This window comes from Phycodurus eques, chromosome 7, assembly GCF_024500275.1.
Source record: "Phycodurus eques isolate BA_2022a chromosome 7, UOR_Pequ_1.1, whole genome shotgun sequence".
In the NCBI taxonomy this organism is placed as follows: Eukaryota; Metazoa; Chordata; class Actinopteri; order Syngnathiformes; family Syngnathidae; genus Phycodurus; species Phycodurus eques.
In genome coordinates, this window is record NC_084531.1 from 23567650 (window position 1) to 23595195 (window position 27546).

At 40.2% G+C, this 27546-nt stretch overlaps 1 protein-coding gene across 4 annotated transcripts in view; it reads left to right on the top strand.

Moving 5' to 3' along the window:
- The first annotated feature begins 11011 nt into the window (after nt 1–11011).
- The window catches only part of gucy1a2 (guanylate cyclase 1, soluble, alpha 2), a 31976-nt gene continuing 15441 nt past the window's right edge, over nt 11012–27546 (top strand). The window contains exons 1-5 of one of the 4 annotated variants that reach the window (XM_061682098.1): nt 14064–14197; nt 23315–23376; nt 23607–23916; nt 24206–24330; nt 25496–26400. In XM_061682098.1, the coding sequence (XP_061538082.1) occupies nt 24315–24330; nt 25496–26400 (921 nt within the window). In that variant the 5' untranslated portion in view covers nt 14064–14197; nt 23315–23376; nt 23607–23916; nt 24206–24314. Of the gene's footprint in view, nt 12103–14063; nt 14198–14526; nt 14621–14764; nt 14846–23314; nt 23377–23606; nt 23917–24205; nt 24331–25495; nt 26401–27546 lie in introns of those variants that run through there. The other 3 variants (XM_061682100.1, XM_061682099.1, XM_061682097.1) reach the window with 3 other exon arrangements.

A 27546-nucleotide genomic window follows, 5' to 3' on the forward strand; every position in this document is an offset into this window, starting at 1 on the left:
GATTGTTTTGTTATTTTTCCCTTTTGCTTATGCACCATCATCCGTTGACAGTATTTCTGGGGGAAAAAATAAGTGACATTATCGAGGCAGAGGAGGCATGCACGAGGTAGATATCAAGGAAGTTGGATCATTTGGTGCTGATCAATAATAGTGATTGTCTTGGCCTTCGATACAGGGCTAGACTCTGTGAGAGTAGTTTAAAAACAATTGAAATTCATCAGATCATAAAGCTAATCTATAAAAAAAAATATATATTTTGTGGACAAACGTTTCTCGTCAAGTCTATAGGATGCTGTTCTGCTGCTGAATGCTAAAATTAGTGTGCAGTTTGGAATATGCCTGCCTCTTTTATAATGATAGAAAATGGTGTAATGATGGATCGAGTGCAGTACAGTATTTTCATTGAAACGGGCCCTGTTATTTTGCCTTGGGATTTAATTTGTTCCTCTGGCCTAAAAATGATGTGCAGCTTTCACTTAATTGTTATAGGTTGCAGTGTCACGACAACCGCCTGCAGAGAAGCAAGCAACAGCATCCCAACCCTCACACACAGTCATCCCCTCTTATAAGCAATCAGTCACGTTGGCCCCGAATGTGTCCTCATCATTTCTTTTTACACAGGATACTATTGGCTCTTTGATTGGCTCAATACTGCAAAGGGTCACCACAGTTCACATTGTACCGTAGGATCCTCTGCGTGTGAATATGTAGCTATGCATTTATGTATCCCAAAAAAATTTGCCTTTTATTCTACAATGTTACGTCTAGTCCATGACTGGGGCCGTCATTGCTAGCAGCCTCTCAAATGTCTTTGAATTCATCCTGGGGAAATTTGCAAAGGGTACATTGTAAAACCTGATGACAAGAGAAGAAAATGCCCCTTAATCATGATGAAAACATTTATGGGGCTTTATCTACTGTCTCTCCTTTAATCTCACCATTTCCTCTCTCTATTCTTCGGTGACAGAGAAAGATAACTACAGTGACCATCGCAACATGGTGTTTGTGATTTAATAAAATCAGATAGGGGACGCTTCAAATGTTTCCCCGTAGGAACGGCAAACATTTTTTTTTGTTGCAGCAAATTCAGGAGGTTGGTTGTGCGAGGGTCATTCGTCAACTGTAATTTGTTTAATTGTCTAGTTCTGTCGAATTCAGCTGTTTTGCTCTGTGTGCAGCCAGTTTAAGATGAAGAGTGAGTGATATCTGTTATTCTCAAGGTATTCTGGTTTGATTCATTGTACACAACACTGGAGGCAAGTTTACTTCATGTTACATTTTTATTTTTTTCATGTAAAACTAAGCTCTGAAAACAAGACCATTAACCTTCTGAATTGTCATTGTCAGCAAGTATACAAAAGGAAACAGAGAAGACAAAATTCCCAGAGGTGAGGATAAGCGGTACAGAAAATGGATGGATAGAAGTGTTGCATATTTAGTTATTTTTAGTCACCTGAGCAAGACTTGTTTAATTGTTGTCAAACTCCTATATAGTCCCTGAGGTACGTGGAGACAGTATTTGCAGTCTTTACCATTCGCAATAAGTGACTTTTTCTGCCACTCAAGTACAAAATACTGTGTAATTAAACGACAACAATAGCACTCGGAGCACAGACTCCACAACGGCCAATAATGTTACCTAGTGGTAATACTGTAACAAAAACAAATGGTTCAGGAATAAAGGGTACGGATATAGAAACACATGGCATTCGCACCGTTTCAGCAGTCATAATGACAGTCGGAAAGATTTTGTCTTCTGTGGATTAAAGTTTTCACTATAATAACACAAACCTGGATCACTACAAACATATAAATCGTTGTCATCCCATCCACACCCCTACGCAAAGTTTTGTAGACATTAGTTAAGCTTTTAGACACAAATTCTTGACATCTTGTAGTCTTTCAGAAAAAACTGAAGTGATTATAGTTTCAATTCCCTATTTCCTCTGTGTGTGTAATGGGAAAGTGTCTCCGTACTTTAGTTTTTACATAGCGCAGGGTTTCCCAAACGTTTTACAGCTATGTATTGCCATAACATGATGAACATACCTACATAGACATTTATGGTAAAGAACACAACAAACAGTCATGCAAAGCCAGTTGCCAAAATATTGTGTACATCTATGATGGTCAATAAAATAGCAAAATGGCTCACCCCTTGCAAAAGGGAAATGCATCCCTCAGTCACAATATATTTCCAACTTTCACATTAGTTATTTCTTGTTTTAGCCACACAGTTTCCACAGCGTTTAATGATCCAGTATTTATCTGGTTTCCCTTTCTAAGATGTCTCCAGAGACTGTACAGCAGGTTATTTATGCTGCACAAGTGCCTCAGAAGATTTATTGTTTATAGTAACAGAGTGCCGTGGAGTGATGTGTGGTTATGGCCAATTAAGCTGGATGTAGATTTATGTCCAAGAAAGCCATTTCTCTCTCTATCTGTCCTATCTCCATGCACACACATCTCTAGTGGTATTTTGGAAACACCCACACTGCTTTGACATTTATTTTTATTAGACCCACGGCACCAATCTGTCACTGCAAGATGTACTTCGTGGTAAAATAGATGATAATGTGCATATAGTAAGATCTAATACAAGGGAAACATGCCTGGAAAAGGAGTTCATTGTCAGGTGTTAATCTAACAATATATGTCATGTTATGTTAAATTGTGGTTGTAATTTAACTGCACTTCATCGTACTAAGAGGTGTTTCTAATATTTTGGTTATCTTATGTAACTACTGTACATGAAAGGGGCAAAGTATTAGAAACACTTCTCACTATGATTGATGTCAATGTATTTTACTGTTTAAAAAAAATAAATCTAAATACCTTATATTAATACAGAATAATAGTGATATACCACTTATAGACACATATTTATGCCTGCACACCTTTCTTGTATCACATCGCAGGTTTTCTTTTCCTTGTGCTTCACCACACCACATATATTTTACATGCTTTACATATGCCCCTTGGGTGTGTATGTGTTTTCCAGGCTTTTTAGAACAGATATAAATACTCATATAACTGAGATGACTCCGTATTTCTTTTTATCCTCTCGTGACCATATATGTCCGTACACTGAAGATCACAGATGTTTTAAATGTATTATACTCATAAAAAGTGGAATTTTTACTATGTATTTTTTTTTAATGGAAGGGGCAGACATAAGAGCACTACAATGCTCCCTCTTACTGTCCTTTGTGTGTGTGTGTGTGTGTGTGTGTTTTACACGGCAGAACCAAAGCCAGACAGATACACCCTAACTATACTGAGAACTATGTTGTACTAAATTGTGGAGCAGTAGTGTTAAACTATTTTTCACCATTTCAGATTTCCTGATTTTTTTTTTTTCTTTTCCCCTCAGGTGAGGCTAAAATGGCAGAGTAACACACTATGGAGTCCAGCATGAGCGCTTTCGTTCACATCAGCGGTTTTGCAACAATTGAAAAGTGCAGTTAGCAAGCTAGCTATGCTTACACCCCAAAAAATGCATCTTCTCCTTTGGATATTCCGCTGGCGTGGTGTAGAGTGTCTCGTTATCGGCTGTGAGTACACACTTGTCTGGCGTGGCCGCGTTAGAGCGCCTGATTGTCGCGGCGCTGAACAGACCCCTGACGACCGAGTGGCATCTATTCAAGCCACCAGAGGCTTTTTTACGCAGACATTCTTTTCAGAGCTGAAAGACAAAGAAGAAGAAGACAAACCATCCATTTGTAGGAGTGGTCTTTGATTGACAGTTGAGGGGCGTGGTTTCAGCGTACATGCCCACAACGTTCAAGAGCGGAGAGAAACGCTTGATTTTTCACTATGTACTTGGCAATTTTTTTAAATCACCATTGTTAACAACATTATTTTCTGTGGTGTGTCAAATTTACTTGACTTCTTTTCAGCCTGGATCTTGCTGAGAGAGTGGTTAAGCAGGGGACCTTGTCCAGGCTCAAAAGCAATTCTAGACCAACCCCCCCTCCCAGCACACTGCCTTCTCACAGCAGAGGATCTCCTTCAGTGACAGATTGCTATCTCAGAGACACTCCACTGTCAGATTCGGGAACTCTTTTGTAGCATGTGCCGTAAGAATGCACAATGCCACAGCTGGCAAGGGTGGAGGGTTGTGATGAAATGGTGGTGTTTTTAGAGTTGTTGTTTTCAGTGCCTTACTCACCTACTCGGGCTCAAGTACTCTGAGGGGGTCACAATCCTTCCATACATAATATTGTTATTCAAATCTGATGTCATCCCATCCCAATCAGACGTTCCTATTGAATGAGACGACAATGGCCAAGAGGTGCCCTTCTTCTCTAATTCCATGATAGCGCAGTTACTGAGCCATTGCACTGTCTGCGCTCAGCGACAAATGGCCCACCGCCAGCTCAAGCCAGCTAGCAGGCTTATCTTCTCTGGAACATTATTTATTCCATTGTAGTGTTTGCTTTATTAAAAGCTCATGTTATTACTGATGGAAAGCTGCTTGATTGCAAAGAGCAAACGACCAGATAAGAAAAGTGTCTGGGTGTGACAGAAAGAAAGAGAGAGAGAGAGAGGCGATGTAGTATGAGGTGTGTTGAGTTCATGCCGCTCCCAAAAGTCAAATGAATTACTAGATTCAGGAAATTACAGCGAGTTCAGCGCGTTATGTGTGTGTATGTGCGCATGATGCATCACGTTTCGTTCCTGCTCCCCTGTTCTCGCTTGTCCCTTTGGGGCTCGTAATCAGCAGACATGCTCTGCCAGTAGAGGTCAAGGTCGTGGCTGTGATTAGTGCCAAACACGAGCATCATCCTGTTCTCTGATGGGAGGCAACAAGCGTGCACAATGACTTCCAGTTTATTCGTTATCTGCCCGTAGAGCCGTATTAGTGCTTGCACACCCATGTTGAACACATCGCAAGCACAAACTGCAATTTACTCGCTACAGTTAGATATTGGTCAGTTGCTGTCGGAATTTATTTCAATATTTATGGAACTGTTTGTGCATTTACTGTACTTAATGCGCCTCAAAGCTCTTACCAAGTAAAATATCAAAGCAAATGACAGAGCAGCCACAGTAAAATAATATAAAGGTATTTAGCAAAAAAAAATAAAACATAAATCCCTATCCCATGACCCTCGTGAGCAGTCTGGCCAGTTGTCATGGTGACGGATGTGCATATGCTCTCGGGAGCTGGAATGATTTCAGCCCTTGCACTTTAAGGATTGCTCCGCCACGTCAAAGAGTTTGATGTCAACCCTGGATATGCGCTAGTTTCTCTGCTCAGGGATCCCTTATTTATTATCTCACGGCTGGAATACTGCTTTTTTTGTTCAGGCTTTTTGTGATATTTAGTTAAAATCATTTGGGTATTTTTACAGTTATGTATGATACCAAAGTACTACATGTACCCCTCCCCTCACAACAATGAATGCAGCATACCATCAAATAATGGTCTCTGCTCTAGATACCGTGCCTCAATTTGTTGAATGGCATATTCTTTATTCGAACACTCGAACAGATAACGTGTATCTATAAATTTCGCAGAGTATGTGTCTGTCATAAATGTGACAAAGTACAGTATGTCACTGCACACGTCACTTCAGAACGTGGGGAGGTTAAAAGTATATTATTATTAATAGTAAATATTTGTAATATAAGATAACTTTTATTTGCATCGTTTCAGCAGCAATTGTGAATATATGAAACAAATATACTGCTGTTTTCCTGGCTCTCAGCTCATCCATCTTATTGTTGGGAGACCGGACATTGGCTGGCAACAGGGTATTTAGCAGTGGTCGAGTAGCTCTAGCCTTTAGCTTAGCACGTAGCCCGCCTCTTGCCACATGTCCATCGCCATCTTGGCGGCATGTTGGATAATCTTCACAAGCGCTGGTGCGCCTGTGGGAGGCTAAAAAGTTCTCCAAACGATACACTAAGTAGCCAAATGTTCAAGAGGTCCGTTCAAGACAGCTCATGGTGAGATTCTCTGCCGCAAGTTATCTTTTAGTATGTGGCACAAAACTGGCATGCTTTTATGTCGAAGGCCTGACTTTACCGGCAACAGGATATTTTGTGCCGAAATTTCCCAATTATAGCTGAGCGAACTCAAAGGCTCGACAACGACTCATAGTTGCTAGACAAGAACAAAAGTTTGTGTCGGGAAAACATCGCGAACACATTCAGATACCATAAGAGCGTGTTTCGAGTAAGCCGTTTAATGTAGTGTATTTTTTGAAACAGGGGCGTGTAGAGTCATTTGTCAAGAGGGAAATTGTGTATTTTATGAATGAGCAGAGCTAATTTTACTCCGGCCACATACCTGGTCCATGTTTGTTCTGAACACTTTGTTGAAGGTATGCTTTAACTAGCTCAGAAAATGCATGTTACATACCGTACATAGCCTACAGTACACATATCCATTTTCAACATATATATTCTAGTTTAGTACTCTTAACTAACAGATTAATAAAATATATATCTTACATTGGATATCGGTCAATTATTGTCATGGTGTTGTATTAAATGTAGGCCTACATTGATCATCTCAATGGCATCTGACTCTCACCTGTCTAATGTTTGGCAAAGCCAATGCTGTGTTAGCTAAAGTCAACTTAGTCAGCTGTCAACTATTCTAGGTCATGATTTGAAACAGTGTTGGTTTTATTTCTGCTTGTATTCACACAGAGGCAGTGAGAGATGTTTGAATTGTATATAGATCGTAGTTGTTTCCAATGGCCCCTTTGTCATCTTGTCATGTCTTTGCCACTGCATCCAAAGTTTCTCTACAGTGTCAAATGTTTAGCCATCATTTGAGCTAAATATTGTACTCAACTAAGATTACTGTTACTTTAGACTGTCACTCAAGTAAAAGAAATAATAAGAGCATGAATCAGACTCAGAATCCTCTTTATTGCCAAGTATGTCAAAAACACACAAGGAATTTGTCTCTGGGAGTTGGAGCCGCTCTCGTATGACAATACACAACCATTCTGACAGTAAATACTTTTGAGATACACTATGGAGAGTCACTTAGCCTCTAGAAATTTAATAGCAAGAGGGAAGAAGCTGTTGGAATGTCTGTTGGTTTTAATTTGCATTGTTCGATAGCGCCTACCTGAGGGAAGAAGCTTGAAGAGGTGGTGACCAAGAGGATTTTGCATGCTCAATGTCAAATCTTCTTCTTCTTTTCCTTTCGGCTTATCCCTTTAGGGGTCGCCACAACGCGTCATCCTTTTCCATGTAAGCCTATCTCATGCATCCTCCTCTCGAACACCAACAGCCCTCATGTCTTCCCTTCACGACATCCATCAACCTTCTCTTTGGTCTTCCTCTAGCTCTCTTGCCTGGCAGCTCCATCCTCATCATCCTTCTACCAATATACTCACTCGCTCTCCTCTGGACGTGTCTGGAGCTCATATCTAATTTTATCCAGCCTGGTCACTACTAGAGCGAACCTCAACATCTTCATTTCCGCCACCTCCAGTTCTGCTTCCTGTTGTCTCTTCAGTGCCACTGTCTCTAATCCGTACATCAAGGCTGGCCTCACCACTGTTTTATAAACTTTGCCCTTCATCCTAGCAGAGACTCCTCTGTCACATAACAGACCTGACACCTTCCTCCACCCGTTCCAACCTGCTTGGACCCGTTTCTTTACCAACTGACCACACTCACCATTAATCTGGACGGTTGACCACAAGTATTTAAAGTCTTCCACCCTTGCTATCTCTTCTCCCTGTAGCCTCACTCTTCCCCCACCACCCCTCTCATTCATGCACACATATTTCCATCTCTATCCTTAATCACCCTAACCTGCTGCACATCCTTCCCATCTCTATGCCTTTGTCTGGCCAGCCTGTATAGATCATTTTCTCCTTCTTTAGTGTCCAACCTGCCATACATGTCATCATATGCCTCTTGTTTTGCCTTTGCCACCTCTACCTTTGCCCTGTGTCCCATCTCAATGTATTCCTTTCGCCTCTCCTCGGTCCTCTCAGTGTCCCACTTCTTCTTAGCTAACCTTTTTCCTTGTATGATTTCCTGTACTGTGAGGTTCCATCACCAAGTCTCCTTCTCTCCTTTCCTGCCAGAAGATACACCAAGTACTCTCCTGCCTGCCTCTCTGATCACCATGGCTGCAGTGGTCCAGTCTTCTGCAAGCTCCTCCTGTCCACCGAGAGCCTGTCTCACCTCTTCCTGAAAAGCTGCACAACATTCGTCCTGTCTCAGCTTCCACCACATGGTTATTTGCTCTGCCGTTGTCTTCCTAATCTTCCTCCCCACCACCAGAGTCATCTTACACACCACCATCCTATGCTGTCTAGCCACACTCTCCCCTACCACTACCTTACAGTCGGTAACCTCCTTCAGATTACATCGTCTGCACAAGATGTAATCCACCTGCGTGCTTCTACCTCCGCTCTTGTAGGTCACCCTATGTTCCTGCCTCTTCTGGAAAAAAGTATTCACTACAGCCATTTGCATCCTTTTTGCAAAGTATACCACCATCTGTCCCTCCAAGTTCCTTTCCTGGATGCCGTACTTACCCATCACTTCTTCATCACACGTATTTCCTTCACCAACATGTCCATTACAATCTACACCAATCACGACTCTCTCTCTGTCTGGGATGCTCAGAACTACTTCGTCTAGCTCCTTCCAGTATTTCTCTTTCACCTCTCGGTCACATCCTACATATGGCGCATAACCACCAAAACACCCTCAATTTCAAGTTTCAGCCTCATCACTCGATCTGATACTCTTTTCACCTCCAAGACATTCTTAGCCAACTATTCTTTTAAAATAACCCCGACTCCATTTCTCTTTCCAGCTACACCATGGTCAAATAATCTAAACCCTGCCCCTAAACTTCTAGCCTTACTGCCTTTCCCCCTGGTCTCCTGGACACACAATTTATGAACCTTTCTCCTAATCATCATGTCAACCAACTCCCGAGATTTTCCTGTCATAGTCCCAACCTTCAAAGTCCCCACATTCAGTTCTAAGATCTGTGTTTTCCTCTTCTCTTTCTGCCGAAGAACCCACTTTCCACCTCTTCTTCGACTTCGACCCACAGTAGTTGAATTTGCAACGGCGGCCTTCAGGTTGATGGCGCCGGTGGCGGACGTTGTTAATCCGGGCCACGACCGATCCGGTATGGAATTTGTTGGCTGAAAGCTCATATTTGTTTGGAAAAGTTTTAAACCGGATGCCCTTCCTGACGCAACCCTCTGCATTTATCCGGGCTTGGGACTGGCCTACAGTTTGCACTGGCTTGTGCCCCCCATAAATATGCACGCAAACATTTACGCAAGCGGTTCCCGGGGTCACTTTCTTAAAAAAAAATAAAAAAAAAAAAATAATTAATATATGGGAGTCCACACACACCTGCCACCATTTCATTTTTTAACGGCCCAGAAACCAATAACACATGCATTGGGCCCTACAGAAACATTATTTGCTTTATTCCCTTAAATAACTGAATAAAGAAGCTGTTTTCTGACCAGATTTAGTGATTGTGTGTGTGTTTGTGTGTGTGTGCGAGCAAGGAGCGAGACATAGAGAGAGATGAAGATTACAGCATGGCACCTATCCCCAAAAAGCATGTTTTACAGTGATTTAAGACCATAAAATAGGGCTAATGTTGCCAGATGCGCTGCCAAAACCACAATAGAAACGTGCAACTTACCGCAAGGTGTTTTCTCAAGTTGAAGTAGGTTGAAATATCCAAGTTTGGGCAGTCGCAATTTAAGAGCTGCATGACAAAGCTGTTGTTTTTCAGTGTCTGTTAAGTAAACACTTGCGCTGCTGTTTTTTTTCTTCCCCCAAATGAGTCATTTTGATTGGCCTGCGAAGGCTTTGTGTGCAGTCATCTGACTGCCTTGTGCAGTCTGATTGGTGATTTGGAGTCAAATGAAGTCTAAAAATAGATCACAAACGCAGTAATGGAAAAATAAAAGTAACGAGTGGCATGTCGATCATTGTAACGGAGCAAATTTATTGAGTTTTCCTCACATAAATACTCAAATAAAAAGTATGGTGAATTCAAAGTACTCTGAAAAGTACAATTTCCCCAAAATGCTACTTGAGTAAATGTAACTGAGTAAACCCACCCCTGCATATAAAGAGATTGGAGAATTTATAACATGGCTGATATCAACTGATTAGTCTAAGACTGTCACTATCGCATCTTTTTTAGATATTTTATAGATATTTTAGTGGCGTACTCGGGTAATCGCTGCCACCACCCCCAAATTTTTTTTTTTTCTTTTTTTATGATAAAAATGCATTTTATTATCATTTATGAAGGCTGGACATCAATCCTTAAACAGCATATGTTGGTACTGAGTGTATATTATCATCAGAATTTGAGATAACAAAATTAGCCTTTGCGAAACGATTAGCATTTACGATTAGCATTAGCACGCTAGCGATTACCATTTTAGCTTTAAAAAAACACTACCATTCAGCGAACTCATGCATCATGTATTATGTATATTTCACATTTAATCGTGTCTTAAAAATCACTTTCAGTCACACCTCTGTCGGTTTTGGCAATTTTTCTCACTCGCCCAACAGAATGTCCGTCCGCATCTAAATTCCCGTGCTGCAAACATGGGACAGAGGCCAACAGGTTCCGGGCGGAGCAAATTTGTTCCAGGTTGCGCATATATGCTTTTATTAATATTTTTTTTATTGCATAGAGTTAGAATTGTTTGCGTTTGCCAATTTATGTTGTCGATTTAGCCGTGGTAGCCGATTTTTTAATTACATTTTATTTTTCACAGCCCTATTAGTCAAGCCTCCCAATGTGGACCTCCAACATGGCGGACAAACATATACCGATGACATGATCGAAAACTGTCCATTTTCTAACTTGACGCACATCTGCAGGTGTGTGTGTCGTGTTGTCGTTGATTGTCGGCGGTTCGTAATCGCGTGCAGCGTCTATCTGCCTCCCCTTGTCGGCAGACTCCATCACCCCCCACCCCCACGCCGCCACCACCCCCGCTTCGTCGCCACATCGTTGGCGGCATTCCGAGTGACGGCCGGTGGGGACGAGTCGACGCATGAGCAGCTTAAGTGGAACATGTGCCACCCATGAGAGGACGCTGCGGTCGCAGAGGACTATAAAAGGAAGAAGAAGAGGAGGACAAGGGACGAACACGAAGGGGCAAGCAAGCATCTTTGATTTATTTTGGGGACACGGAAGCTTCGTCCCTGAACGTGCGGAAGGGAAAAGATAAGATGTGACATGTAATTGTTTCCCGAAAAGGAACGTGTGTCGGAATTACCCGGTTTGAGTCAACATGTGATGGATTTTGTTGATGTTTCACTCATTTTGGACGCCTGCTATTTAAAATAGAGCCTTCCACCATTCTTATAAATATCGAAAATTTGCTGCTCGGGCGACTCAGGTGTCTTGTTGGAATCCCTCGAGAGTTTTGAGGGGAGTAAAATGTTTTTCTTCTTTTTTTTAAGAAAGTGACCCTCCAAACCTCTTACGTAAATGTTTGCGTGCAGTTAGTGCTTTGGTTGTCGGTTGCATCCCCCCTCCCCCCTTCTACCCTCTCAGACACTTATACTGTGCACACATAGACTCACCTGAGCATACACACTATGCATACATAATTGCACAGACTGACACACATACCCCCCCCCCCCCCCCACACACACACACACACTCTCGCCCCCCTCACCAACTGATGAATCCGCGTTATATAGGTGGACGTGGCACGGACCCGGCTATAGCATCCTCCGCCTCCTCTTTCTCCTCACCACTAGAGCCGCCTTACTCGCTTCACCGTCCTCTTCCTCGTCACCATGTCCTCGTCGTCGCGCAAGATCTCCTCGGAGTCTTTCAGCAGCTCGGTGGGCTCCGATTGCGGGCTAGAAAGCCCCGGCGGGGACGGCGGACTGGAGGCGGCTGAGGAGCTCCGAGGATGCCCCTTCTCATCCTTCCACAGACCGCTCCTCTGGAACGGCCGCAGCCCCGCCGAGAGGCTCGCGTGCCCGGCGGGTGAGGAGCAGCCAGGAGCCGGCGGGCCACACAAGAGGGTGACCAGGAGGAGAAGGGTGAACCTGGACTCGCTTGGGGAGAGCCTGAGGCGGCTGACGTCACCCACGGTAAGGCCTTCATTATACCTAACGACGACCCCTTTGCTTGTCATCTATTTATATTGTATGAAGTGTTGACTTTTACTTTGGGTGTACAATATCGCTGAAGCTCAAGACAGCACTTAAAAACTGAAATTGTCTCACCGGGGGAATCCTTGTCCATCTGTCACAAATACAGTGCGTCTCTAACAGTATATGGTACCAAGGTGGTGCCAACAGGCACCAGGGACCACATGAGTAGCCTGTACAATGTTGTAAAAATTGCTCACCAGGAATGGGACATTGTGATTTTGAATTTTGTAGAAGTGAAAATGTAAACACGTGCAAAGATGTATAGAAATAAAGTGTTGCATGTTGACATCTATCTGTTGTCTGTACCTTGTTAAATCATCGTTGATAACAATTTTGTATTTAGATAAATTAATATACTTACTTGTTAATACAGTAATAACAAAGTTAAAGCTAGTATGAGCAAACGTATTTCAGAAGTGTGTATCAAATTAGTAGCCCTATCATTAATCAGCAAACAAGAAAATAGCTCTCAGTTTCAAAAAGTTTGGTGACCCCGAGAGAGTGTTTCCACTAATGTGTGTATGTCACATATGTCCCCCCCCAACCCCCCTTGGGAGCAATAAACAAATTGATAAAGAATGATGTTTTTCACAAAAACAAACCACAAAAGTACATATTTGATTATTAAAAAAAAAAAAATCTTCATAATTTATGCATCTGTCTGGTACTGAGCATGTAGTAATAAAATGTAATAATAGCTAATGTGCTAAACGGATACTTACGAGCTGTTCACATTCTTTTTACTTTGTAATAATGTGTAGCAAGGTGCTTCCAACATGCTTCCACAAAGTTGGCATTGTAATCAAAGCACAGCATCTTTTCAAATGAACATTATTCATAGTTTGATGGCTAATTTAGCCACCTGATTTTGACCGAAAGTGGCCAAGACAGGTTATAACAATTGCAAACGCTACAATAACACGCCAAAACACATTAAAACCACAACATAGTGACATTAAGGTAAAATGCAAGCGAGTCCCTCCAACTGGGTTACCGGGCACTCATATTGCAGACCAAGTGACGAAGTCGGGAAGTTGCAACAGTTTTAATGAACGAAGTTTGACTATTGATGAGTTGACAATCCTAAAGTGCTTATTTTCCCAACTAGCTCAGAAATAGCTTACTTTCACTTACTTTTTCAACATCAATAATTAAAACTGAGTTACTTTTGTTGTCAACTTTATTTATCAGTCATTCATTCATAAGTCATTACAAGTATAGATATCTTTTAGGGTTTTGAAATGTGTTTCTTTTGCTTTTGGTGATATGGGTAGAGTTAAGTATGAAGCTCTAATCCCAATTTTAATTTCATTGGGATCTTTCTTAATAGGTTTTTCCTAATTTACAATAAAGGGAAGTCCATTGTTCCGTCAATAATGAGTCACTGATAACCTGGACGAATGATACAGTCGGAGGGGAGTCCAGCACTCGTTTCTGTTGTACCTTAATGTCGCTGTGTTGTGGTTTTAGTGTGTTGTGTTGTGGTGTTTGCAATTGTTGTCTCGGCCACCATATTGACCTGATCGGGCTTGGTTTTGTGAAAAATATAGGCCTCCTTGGCAAAAAACACTATGTTCATAATGCAGGGTAGTTGTCACTTGGGTCATTAAAATAAAGTGTCAGTGATCAGTTTTCCTCTCCAGCGCGTTGTATTTCGTTGCTCATTCCCAATACAAAGTGACTCGAAGCGGAATGTTCTAAAATAGAAGTACTTGTTTTGAAGGATAGTTCTGCATGGAACGAAGACACTGTTATTATGCTGTTACAAACTAGTTTTCATTGTTTGTTTGGCTATAAACTGTACATCAAAGGGCATATGTGAGAACATTATGTTCAAAGTGTAAAATCATCAAACAGGATTTATAGGGGTTTGCATCACACAGCAACAGAGGTGGGTTGAGTAGCCAAATATTGTAAGACTACTTACTGTACTGTTACCTTAGAATAATATGTGTCAAGCAAAGTAGTCCGTTAAATAATTCCTGATATAAGCAAGTACTCAGCGAAAAATTACTCAACTGCTGAGTAACTGGTGAGTAACCTCTCATTTATTTATTATTTTAAATAGCACATGACAATACAAACAAATATAAAACAGGAAAGTGCAAATTCTAACATTGACCAACAGTATCACTTTAAAACAATACTCATTTTTAAATAAAATAAACTAAGGCAAATTCAGCCAAAATACATGTTCTTTAATCTTTTTGTTTACACAATTGGGGAAAAAAAATCATATAATCATGATCTGATTATACAATATTTAACTTTGACAGCTGGATTCACCCACATTTATCAGCAATGCTGACATCTCGTTTCATGACTCCAAAACTATTTTGAGTTCTGCCAACCTCCGCCTTTATCTTCAGTGCTGTGCATCAATTTGGGATTGCTTTTCCTCCTGCCCCTTTTGAATGAACACAACTCTTTCTACAGCGTGGAACAGAGAAATCAAGTGAGTCCGATTGGGTCGGGTGAACTGCAATTCACATTCACGTTTTGTGGTTGACCTGCTGGTTTTATTCCACAGAGCGTTACATTTTACAAAGGCAGACTGAGACAGCCTGGTGTATGTTAAGATCCAAGTGGAGTTCTTAGAGGTTGGAACACTTACACTTTTAGCTGTTCGTTTTCATAGACGATCCATCCATCTTACCGCTTATCCTCACTCTGGTTACAGGTGAGCTGGAACCTATCCGTAAGGTAGATTTTGACCTTGTACTAATTAATTATTTTGAAACCTTTGCTTCTGTATGGCGCCACAGAGATTTTGTGTGGTCACTTACGTTGGATTGTTCGTTACAGCAGTCATGTGACAGAAGTCTCTCTGAGAAACTAAAATAGCTCGTGCAAGCAATAATAAATACCCGTATATAAAAATACAAGTAGCGGGTGGAATGTACTTCAATGTAACAGAATAAAAGTAATGTTTCTTCTAAACAAAAATACTCAAGTACAATTGAAAAGTATATTGGATTAAAGCTAATCTGACAAGTATTATTTATTAAAAAAAAAAAGTCATTTCAGTAAATGTTAGAGTAAATGTAGCGTCTCAAATGCAAGACGAAAAAGACCAACTAGAATAGCTTGAAATTTTTTTGGGGCATTTCCAACCTAAAATTATCTTGCAAATCTGATAAAAGGACATCAAAGATTATAAAGTAAAATTAAAGAAAACATGATGTAAGTAGGCTTTTAATGTGTGCAGACAGACGTGTGACATTATTGTCCATTGAGGACAAATTTGAAATCTGATTGGTTATAGAAACAGTCCCATTGCTAATAGTTACATCGGCCAGCACTACTGATACCGAAAGTCCTGGTTAGAGTCGATTGACATGGCAACACATAGAGGCTGAAATCTGATTGGATGCAATATGAATTGAAGAGACTAATAGATTGGGAATTGGGAATAATAGAATTTCCTGGAACAATAGAATAATAGAATTTCCTGGAACAAATATTAGAATGTAGTTTGCAGAGGTGGGTAGAGTACTAAAATATTGTAATCAAGTAAGAGAACTGTGACTTTAGAATAATATGACTGAAGTAAAAGTAAAAAGTAGGCATCCAAATAATTACTTGAGTAACAGTAAGAAAGTATTCAGTGAAAAAAATTACTCAAGTACGGAGTAACTATTAAGTAACTTCTGATTTATTTTTTAAATCAGAGCATGAACATCAAATGAAATACAAATAACAAAATGAAATATGAATGAATCAAGATATTGCTGAACAATATCACTTAATCTAATACATAAATAAAATCTTTGTAAAATAACAAATTAAGGCAAATTCAGCTCCAAGAAATGGTCTTATACTATATTGTTTGTTAAATTAAACTTGTTAAACAGCACAATACTGTAGGCTAACCAGGGAGAAAACAGGAACAAGGCTACAGTGGATATACAAGTATACACACCCCTGTTCAAATACCAGGATTTCGTGTCGTAGAAAATTTTTGACCAAGATGAATCATTTTAAAACCTTTTCCGCCAATAATGTGACCTAGAATCTATTTATCTTTTTGAAAGGGGAGGTCAAAATATACAACTGAAATAAACTTGAATGAGATTGAATTGGACTTGACAGGTCACCACTGCAAAAGAGATGTTCTGTTTTAACTGGTATTTTACCTGGTTAAATAAAATTTAAATAAAATAAATACATCTGGTTACACTCCCTCTTATAACTGGCATGTGGCTGTGTTCAGAAGTAACAGATCACATTCAAACTCGTGTTCAATGGGAGTCCACACACACCTGCCACGATTTCAATTTTTCAGTGGGAAAAAACAACACATGCATAGGGCTTTACAAAAACATTATTTGCTTTATCCAGTAAAATGGCTGAATGAAGAAGCTGCTTTCTGACCAGACCGATTGATAGTGTGTGTGTGTCTGTGTGTTTGTGTGTTGTGTGAGAAGAGAGAGAACAAGATAACATGTTTTGCAATTTCTTATGACCATAAAATAGGGCTAACGGCCATATGCACAGCCAAACCAACAGCAAAAACATCTGCAACTTAGCGCAAGGTGTTTTCTCAAGTTAGAAGTGGGGTGAAACATCCACATTTGTTGTAAAGCTGTTGTTTTTCGTCTATAATGTAAACACGAGTCGCCCGCGGCTGTCACGACTCACTTTGATTGGCCCGCGAAGCCCAATCGAATATTTTGCGCGGACATGTGACTTTCTTGTGTCGTTTAATTGGTGAACTTGAGCCAAACATCACTGTGGTAATCACAGTGGACTGGAACAACGGCAGCGGGTGTGGAAATTGAAAATGAAAGCACCCAAGGCAATACAAGGCTGAAAATGAACTAGCTTTTGGATTAAAATATATTGTGCATGATGGCGACGCAGAGTAAATGTCTTTTGCGGAGCCGATCACTGACGTCATTGATCGGATCGGCGAATTATGACATTAAAGCCGATCAGCCGATCAGCATAAAATGCTACATATCAGCCGATACCGATACCTATCGTTGTGGGTTTTTGCCATTGCATGTTTTTTTTGTGATTGCATCGCAGATGATAAATCATCTGGAATACTTAATTAATACGTAATACAAAAGATTATGAGAGATTTTCAAAAATTGTTGAAATGTCACACACAAGAGGAATGTGACATTCAAATGTTGCATACTCTCAAGGCCACCGACATACTTAACCAGGTAGACTGTAGCTGAATGTGAATGTTAAAACATGAGAATGTTAAAAACTCTTTGTCCTTATTCTGCTTTGTTTTATTAACCTCTCAAAGGGGTCTCATCTATTATTGTTATTATTATTTTATTATTATTATAAAAATTAAAAAGAAGGTCTGCATATCAGTTTCACTTTGCATTTAAAAGTTTAAAAGTAAATGAGACAATAATGAAACATGTTGACTGAGAACAAACTACGAACCTCATCATTCATCAATGTATTTTTCATTCCCTACATCCAACAGTATATGGTAGCACGTGATAAAGTAATTTCTTACTTCATTGTCAATTATACGGTTTTAAAAATAATGTAGAATTTACTGAGAATAATTTAATTGTATTTTATTTAGTTCAACAACATCATCCTTTTGTTTCTAGGAATCCTCTCTATTTAGAAGTTAAAATCAGAGTCATGCACCGCTTGTACGGTTGTAAATTAGTAACATGGTCACTTTCCTGCAGTTAGGAAAATGTGGTACAAATTGCCATTACTCGATAGCTAAATACAAGTACAACACTGAGAGTGAACACCCATGGCCTGTATGTAGTGGTAATGTTCTGTACATTCCGTTGATCAGAATTTGTATACTTAAAGTACCCACAAGTATTATCTTTTAATTTTCAAAAATGTTCAGGTGTAGAGTAGAATAGTGCTGTGAAAACAAATGGGGGAAATAATTACTTGATCCCCAGTTGAATTTGTACATTTGTAAAACAAGTTAGTACTCGATGGCAATGAGACGTTTCATGTAGTTTTTCTTGGTTTTCTATTAAGTTGAAGTCTGGAGGCTGACGAGGCCACACAACGACCTGAATATGGTTCTTCTTGAGCCGCTCCTTTGTTTCCCTTACAGTATATGGTGGGTCATTGTCATACTGGAAGACCCATCCATAACCCATGTTCAGTTTTCTGGCTGAGGAAGGAGGTTTTCATCCAGAATTGTACAGTGTATTGCAGCGTTCACTGGGCCCTCAATGCGATGAAGTCGCCCTGTACCCTTTGCAGAAAAAAAAACCCCAAAACATGTCTCCACAGCCATACTTGACTTAGGGTAATAGAAGAATTTCTTTTAATCCTCTAAACACAGCGGGTCAAGTCGATGCCAAATAGCACAACTTAGTTTTCATCTGACCATTAGCACTTTCTCCCAAGCGTTCTGAGTCATTTAGATGTTCACTGGCAAACTTAAGGTGGGCCTGTTCATTTGTCTTCTTGAGCAGGGGGACCTTGCGTGCTCTGCCAGATTTCAGTCCATTATGGCACATCGTGTTACCAATTGTTTTCTTGATGAATGAGGTCTCAGTTGCCTTCAGATCATAAGTTCCTGCCTCTCTTTATTGAAGCGCCAACATAAACGGAAACAATTCTGCAGTGCTGTGCTCCACGATTGTTGTTTTGGTGTTGACTTATACTCGTGTGTGACCATACTGCAAACGTATTTACAGATAATGATGTCATTTCCAATGAACTCACATTTTTAAATGTTTGCATTTTTGGCCTCCAAAATGCTGTTGTCAAGTTAACTAACAGCCAAAAATAATGTTTTTATCGTTTTTCCGTTAATAACTTTGCAGTCTTCAAAATGTAAATAGTGCTTTCTGCTCTAAAGGTCCATGTTATGCAATGTACAGTCCTCAAAATTACTCAAGCCCATTATAAATACAATTTATTTGCAATGTTTACAAACTAGTTACATAAATCTACTGTAAATAGTATAAGCAGTCAATATTAAAGTGGCTATCGATTAAAAGGTTGTACATTTCGCAAATTAATGTGATTTAAAGTAAGAAAACATTTCCATCCATCCGTGCATCCATTTTCTATATTTCTATATTTCTATTTCATTTTCCGCTTGTCCACATTAGGGTCACGAGTGAGACCAAAGTAACTCTGGGCGAGAGGCGGGGATACAAACTAAACCGGTCGGCAGCCAATTACAATACTGCAGATATTTCAATGCAAGTGTATTGTTTTTCTGTATTAAATCGCAATATTGTCTTGAAAATATTATATTTAGCTAGGAAAAAGCCCTATTTTCTTTTAACTTTTCAGAGAAGACTAGGGCACATTATTTAAATGTAATAATAATTATGAACAAAGAAAAAGACAATTTCTACTCATTTCCTCTTTTAGAAAATGCTACTATATTTGTATCAGTGTGTAGAGCAGGCAATTTCACTCACTCCTGTATTTATTATCTTTTGTGTTCTCTCTCAAACACCATTGCTGTCTGCATACTGCTGCGTGCAGCAGCAGTGCCTGTTGTTGACTGCAATGGACCGTGACAAGAGAGAACAGAGCATTCTCTCTCTCTCTCTCTCTCTCTCTCTCTCTCTCTCTCTCTCTCTCTCTCTCTCTCTCTCTCTCTCGCTCTCTCTCTCTCTCTCTCTCTCTCTCTCTCTCTCTCTCTCTCTCTCTCTCGCTCTCTCTCTCTCTGGCTGTCTTCACTCCCTGGCCATGCTGACCCAGAAGCAATGACACGCGCATGCACGCACACACACGTTTCATCAGCTTAGTGATCCATGACGCTGATCAAGGCCTCAGCACGTTGGCCACAAATGCAGAAAGGTGTGAAAAAAAGTGAGTGAGTGCGTCCAGTGGTGCGATCTGGCCTATGGGCTACATACAGTGTATTGTGTCATCATAATTAAACCGGACACCCACCTAGCGACTTTTTTAAAAACTGAGACAAAGTATTGATTTGTCAGTATTAATGATCTCATAGATTCTTTTAAAAACATTTTTTAAAATCAAGGCCAATACCAGCACTGTCACAGTGAATGTTTGTCTGTTTATACATACTGTATGTTGGCAAAGGATGTACCCAACCTCTTGCTGCCTAGTACTAGGGACTTTGACCCCAATGCCTTCCTTTTCTTTCACTTTCATTAACAGCAGTCAATGTTTTAAGTAAAATGTTAACATGTAACCACCATTAACTGGAGTCAGCTACACACGTACTGTATGTCTTTTCACAATTACTCTAAATACAGCTAATTGTGTGGTGTATATTCAATATTTTATATTTTGTTATTGGTTATTCCAGAGACATGTACCATTCCCGCTGCATTGCAATTGCAATAGTGTCGCATTTCCAGTTATATGGTCATCGACAATTTTCCTCTTCTCCATCATTTGGCAGGCACAAAAAGCCAAAGAAACCTAATGGATGACTCACTAAGCGGAAATCTTACAACTTTAGAGGTGTATTATCCTCCAAATTTTGGTTTGTTTCCAAATTTTAGTATCAATTTTGAGGTTGTATTCTGTTAGTGTAATGGCAACTGCACATACAGCAGTGTAGCGACTGCAGGAGGGAAAGAGTAATGGTGGGATTCTACCGCCCTCCCAATGTAAAGAGAGAGCGCAAACAGAGAAATGTCAGACCAGATAAATAATATGGGAACTAGACTCCCCCCCCCCATCTTATTTTAAGTGAAGCTCTTATCCCTGTCAACTTTCTTCATTCTACACACTTATCATCGTTGGCCTGGTTCTAAAAACGTGTTCCTGTGCTAAAACTGACTAAGTTTGGACCATTATTGGTCGACTACTATCTTTGCAAATGCGTGAGCCAGACCGGTAGTAAACATGCCAGTGACTCCAAGACTAAATGATGATTTATGTGTACATGAATGCACATGCGTACGCAGCTCATAACAGTACCTGTGACACACACTCGCTCGCACACAAACTTGGTCATGCTCTGCCATAAATACCTTGCTGAGTCAAGGGCACAGTCAGAGGCATGGGAAAGTACATTTCAGTCTCGTACATGTACACAAGCGTGAGGTGATGTGGGAAATCACTATTATTATTATTATTTTTTTTTTTTTTATCCCATCAGTCACATTCATCAGGTGTATTTTGACTTATTATAAATGTCAACATTTAGTGCCAGTCGGTGAATGAAGTTGTTTTTTTATAACAATGCATGATTGGAAAAAAAGGTTGTTTTTTTTACCGGCTGCCTTTGTTTTTTTTTCCTCTGCTGCCCCATTGCTCACTTGCCTTGTACTGTTTTTGCTTCATCTGTTTCTATGTGCACGCATGCACGCACAGACACATACGCACGCATACACACGGCTGAAATCACTCCTGTAAATGTCCGTAGTGGGCGTAGGCCTCTGAATGACCTCTCCAGCTGGCACACTGTGTTCTAGTATTGTCACTATAGCCTCGCGTTTGAGCTGCATCACACATAATCACATTGGACCCGCCTTCTCAGGCCTGTTGTGTCAGATGTGCAAAATACACCAGCTGTGCGGACACACAAAAATACACGCAGGCCGGACTTGCTGTTAGTTAGAAGAATTGCAGCTCATCTGATGAGATTGCAGAAAGAAGGTTCTGGATCCAAATATGTGTTAATTTCAGGCCTTTCTCTGTGTGCAGTTTGCATTATGTCTGTATGGGTTCTCTCCAGTTTCCTCCCACAGTAGAAAAATGTAGATGTGAATGTGTTGTGAATATACTGTAATCCTCTTAATACAAAGAAACATACAAAATACAAAGATGCTAATGCACAGTGTTGATCGACACTTTGACAAGCCCACACATACACTCAGTATTTGTTTGTACATATGAACACTACTACGGACAAACTGGATATAAAAAGTCTACGCAACACTGTTCAAATGCCATTTTTTGTTATGTAAAAAAAATGAGGCCAGGATAAATAATTTTAAAAAATCGGCAACAATTGATGTGACTCTTAAGCTGTACAAATCAATTAAAAAGTTTAGAACATAGCTAGTGAGTTTCAGATTTAGGTCCAACAACACCACCAAAAAGGAATTTATTAGAAATTAACAGGTTTTCACATGGATTCTTACTGATATCATTGATAATCATGCTGTTATTTTTTGAAACACGATTTTAGATTTAGGCTGTAGCCAAATGAGACCGGCAACAGGCAGGGATGTGTAAGGAAACATGAATTACCGTAATTTCTGGTGTATCATGCGCACCCCCCCCCCCAATTTTTTTTAATCAAAAGTCAATAGTGCGCATTATACATAGGTATAGGGGAAAACGAAAGGAGGAAAAAACTTTCGCATTTTATATATATATGCCGCCATCTAGCGGTTATGAAAAAGCTGTACACTTTCATTCCAATGTCCGCCACCTAGAGGTTATGAGAAAGGTGCACACTTTCATATAATATGGCGCCACCTAGTGGTTATGAAAAAGGTGTCGCCTAAACTTTCTTTCCTATATGACAGGGGTATGTATGGCTGCAAATACTGTATGTACAGTTGTGTTCATAAGTTTACATATCCTGGCAGAATTTGTGAAATTGTTTTTTTTTTTAAATATGACTGAACAACAACCATCATTCATTTCTTTATGCTTATGTTTTGTTTAGTGATAATGATTTTCTGAAATGCTTGACAGTTTAATTTGTATCCCATTAAAATAAAATTAAATGTGTTTTGCCTAGCCCTTCATGTTTTCTTTAAAGAATTGTACCCATCTTACAAATTCTGACTGGGTAAGCAAACACACAACTGTGTGTTTTCTCATTTACTAAATAAAAGTAAGGCTGTGAATTTCAAAATGAGAGCAAGTAAATAAAAAAAAAGTATTACATGTTCAAATAAAGTGCTTAACTTCAGAATACTGCGATTGGCTGGCAACCAGTTCAGGGTGTACCCCGCCTCCTGCTCGATGATAGCTGGGATAGGCTCCAGCACGCCCGCAACCCTAGTGAGGAGAAGCGGCTCAGAAAATGGATGGATGGATGGATGGAACTTCAGAATAATTATTTAAAAAAATACTTAGTTTTGATCATACGGGTAGAAGCAAAATCAAGCATTGTAAAATACATTATACATAGGTAGAAGGGTTTTCCAGAATTTTGAGACCAACAACTTTGGGGGTGCGCATTATACACGAGAAATTGCGGTACCTCTTCATGAAATGTTTTAATTTCTTGCAGACACAGACTGTTCAAGAGGCTCTGCAGAGGACTCTGAAGTTTTACAGGCAACAAGAGATCAGGTAGATTGTTCCTGGCTGTCTTGTCTGTGGCATCTGTCTCTATGTTCAACTGCTTTATATCTCACGTGTTGCCTACCTGCTGCCTGACAGCTTTTCTCTGCTACCTTGTCTCACACACTCACACTCACACACACACACACACACACACACACACACACGCACGCACATACACACACAGAACACAAATTCTCACATGTGAAATGCTTGCAATTTGTCACCTGTACTCCTAGGTCTAAGTTATAGTGGGCAGTCATCAGTGTGGAGAGTTACAAGTGAGGGCTGGTATAATCTCTCTTCGAACGAAACAAAACACTGACCACTAAGAAACACAATGGGACAAGACAACATGGGCTATGAAGGCAGACAACAATGCAACAACCACGACTGAAAGAAACCAGGGCACTAAATACAAATTGACGAGACAATGAACACCTGGACAATACACGAGTGGCTGGAGGGAGATGATTGGTTGACACAAGGTAGAGGGCTGACGAGAACTGGTGGAGACGACCAGACCAAACGACCAGACGAGACATGAAGGTGACGCTTGACAAAGACACAAACTAAATATAATCAAAACCAAGTCAACAAAAACAGATCATTACACTGGGTTATTATGCACATCCCTAGTAGATCACAATGCATTCCAATTTTGACAGACTTATGAATGACTGTTATTATTGTATGGCATTTAGTTACAGGATATAGAAAACTTTCACATGAAGGGTTGATATAGTTTATGACTGTACCTAATAATAAAGTAATACTTTAATAATATCGAGTATGTTGCTGCTTTTTTCTAGTCATTGTTTGTCTTTGGGTTACTCAGGTTTCCCGATTCTGGTAAAGAGGACCGGCAAAGGGAAAGTAAAGATGAGAAGTGCCCATTTCTAGAAAATTCTGGTTCAGAAGAGGATGTCCTTCAAATCCTACAGTACATGGCCACCATATTGGGTAAGACGTAGATACATCTATGTGTTTGGCAAAAGAAACGCTAAAGTTTATTTACATGCGAGATACAGTCCATGTCATTTAGCATTCTTTGAGTTTAAATGGAACTTATGTATTTCTTTATCTCTCAATTCTTTTTATTCCGTCCCACTGAAGGAAACCTGCCTGTACAAACTTGATTGTTATTGTTTGTGCTTTCCACTGTCATTTTAGTATGTTGATGTCTTTTGTCCATGTATCATTCACTTATACTACTACAATTGAGACCCTCAATCAGATATCAGGTATCAGATATTTTCTTGTAACTGAGCCAAACCCATCATGTGTGAACACAGCCTAAAGAATGTATAGTGTAGTACATTTAAACAAAAAAAATTCAACCAATTAGGTAAATTAGGTAACCAAAAAATTTGTATAATGGGTAACCCAAAAATGTGTATAATGCAGAATAGTTGCGCACGACTGTCATCTTAATTTAAAATTAAATGAATACTGCTCTGACAGTGTTGGGATACAATGCCTTTGAAATGGAATCCTCAACAGCAGTATCATTTGCAGTTGTTTACGAATACTCTTTTACGCTTTTGATTGATTTTCCAGATTTTATTGGGATCAACTGTCACTTTTAATTTTTACTCTAAATGTTTGATCTTTTTAAGCTGTCAGTACCCATGTAACAGGTTTATTTAATGCCATCCATATTCATTATTTTCACAAAGCATTAATATTTGATTATGTTGCGGATCGATTTTCTTTGGTTGCTTTAATTAATTAACACAAACTAAAGGTGTCACAGGGAAAAAAATAAAACATGTGCTCCAGTATGCAGAAAGACAGCAAACCAAAATGCAGGCCTGCTAAATCGTTACTGTTATGTGTTTGTCAAATGTATGGTTGGATGAGTTTGGTGTGAAGGAATTTGAGAGCCTTGACTTGAACCTAAGGGAAAAAATAGAACAGCGCTTGTGAGCCAGGCCCTCTTGCCCATTTTCAGTGACATCTGACCTCTCAAATGTTCTTCCAGATCATCGGATCCCAAAAAATTAACTACTCTATATTTTCATGCAATTTCAATTGCTGCAGGTTTATTGGCCTGGTGTCCCAATACCTATCCCTTTTCCGATTTCCGACCCTGCTTGACTTTTTGTGTCTTCTCGCTCTCTTTCAGGAGTACCATTCTTTGAGCTGCGTGAGCATTTTGGCGAGGAGTTTTTCGGCCTGTGCTTTGAAGAAAATGAACGTGTGCTCAGAGCTGTAAGTGGCAACCTCCAGGACTTTTTTAACGGCTTTGATGCCATTTTGGAACGCATTCGCACCTCCACGGGTCGCCGTGCCTCTTCGGAAAGCCCTTCCTTTCAGTGTAAGGATCCTAACGAGGAAGAGAAGGGCCGAAGAAAATTGGACAAAGTTGGAGAGAAAGGAACACAAAATAGCCGCGGGAAGTTGTTGCTCCTACATTGTTTTAACCCTGCCCCTGTGGTAGGATTGATCATGCCTGGGCTTATCAGAGCAGTTTCCAGACAGATCTTTCATTCAGAAGTGGAAGTAGAAGAAGTGTCCCCTCTGACTCCTTTATTGCCCAAAGAAGACACACATCACAGCTATGGTGATTCCACCACAGCAACTCCAACTGCATCCCCATGTGGCTCCCCCTCCTCTTCTCCTTCTCCACCCTCAACTTTCCCAACCGCTGTTCCTACAGTTTGTGTGTCCTTCCAAATTCAGGAAACATGCCCTACCTACTCCCTTCAAAATGCTGCCCCAGTGATTCCCAAGAAGGCCTCCTTTCCCCTTTCAACAAATCCTAGTGATTTACGCATAGGCTTGGCCACATTTTGCCGTGCCTTTCCATTTCACCTTGTTCTCGGCCCTCGGATGGAACTTCTGCAGCTTGGCGAGGGATTGAGGAGGCAGGCTCGCATCGATCCTCATCGGACTCTCTCGTTCGGGGACTGTTTTGAGATCATCTCACCCAAGTTGGAGCCTTCGTTCCAGGGGATACTACTGAGGCTTGCATCTCCTTTTACCATCCGTACAAGACCAGACACCACACAATTGGGCACCGCAGAAAAGGTAGGCTAACCAAATGTGTCTTAAATGTGGCTTAACTCAAATCCACTTTTATCACTGCACACTTGCTCTAAAATTAACAAAAACAAACATTATTGTATTCAAGAAACAATCTTTGTCACATTAATATGAAGTTCAACAGTAGAAAAATAGAATTAGCGGTCATAATTTCAAAAAGATTTGTAGAATTAGCGGTCATAATTTTAAAAAGATTTGAGTTGAAACAAGTTCCTGAACAGTGTCAGCTGCCTCGCTAACCCCTCCCTTACCAATTGGCGCCCCCTCTCCGGGCACGCCAAGAGCCATCTATGAAGTCGCTGAGGTCTGGATCTCAGTCACTCACTAATTTCCGTCGTGCCAGTTGTCGTATAGGGCAGCAACAAAGTCTCTCCGCTTTTGTCGGGATCGTAGTTATTTGTTTTTCTTTCTGAGACTAACGTTTCCTTATCATTTAGACAAAGTGATGCACAATGTCAGAAACAAGTGTGATTTGGCTCACTTCCAACGCAGTCTAGCAGTCTAAGACGTGCTTTGGCCCACTTCCACATTGGCAAACAAACTTGGAAGTATGGCAAGTACTGGACTATTGGAAGTGAAACGTGTTAAACATCCACTGGTTTGGGGGGGCTGGCAGCCTGAATAAAGTTCTATGAGATACAAATGTCACAATGAGATACAAATGTCACACAACACCTGTCTGTGTCTTGATTAGGTTTTGGACAAGAGTAATGTGACACAAATCTGGTTTGAAGTTCTTCATAAATATTACATCTGAACAAAACATTGATAATGGCATGTGAAACACTATTATCATACTATGTTCTCGATGAAAGAGTAACAGTGATATTACATGCTGCTGGTGACTAGCAGCACAACTTAAAAAAAAAAAAGAAAGATTCCCAGTGGAAAATAAAACTATTGAGCATTCTAATGGAAGTCATTCGGTTATGTATTACACCCGCAGGACTGTTGTGTGTGGACTGAGGTTTGCATTGATTTGAACTCGCCATTAAATCAATCCGCATTGTTTGCTTTATCCAGTTCTTTATTGATTGGATCAGTAAGCCGCAACAACAAATGCGGTGAGGAGAACTGACATTTACAAACCTCAATTCCAATGAAGTCGGGACGTTGTGTGAAACATAAACA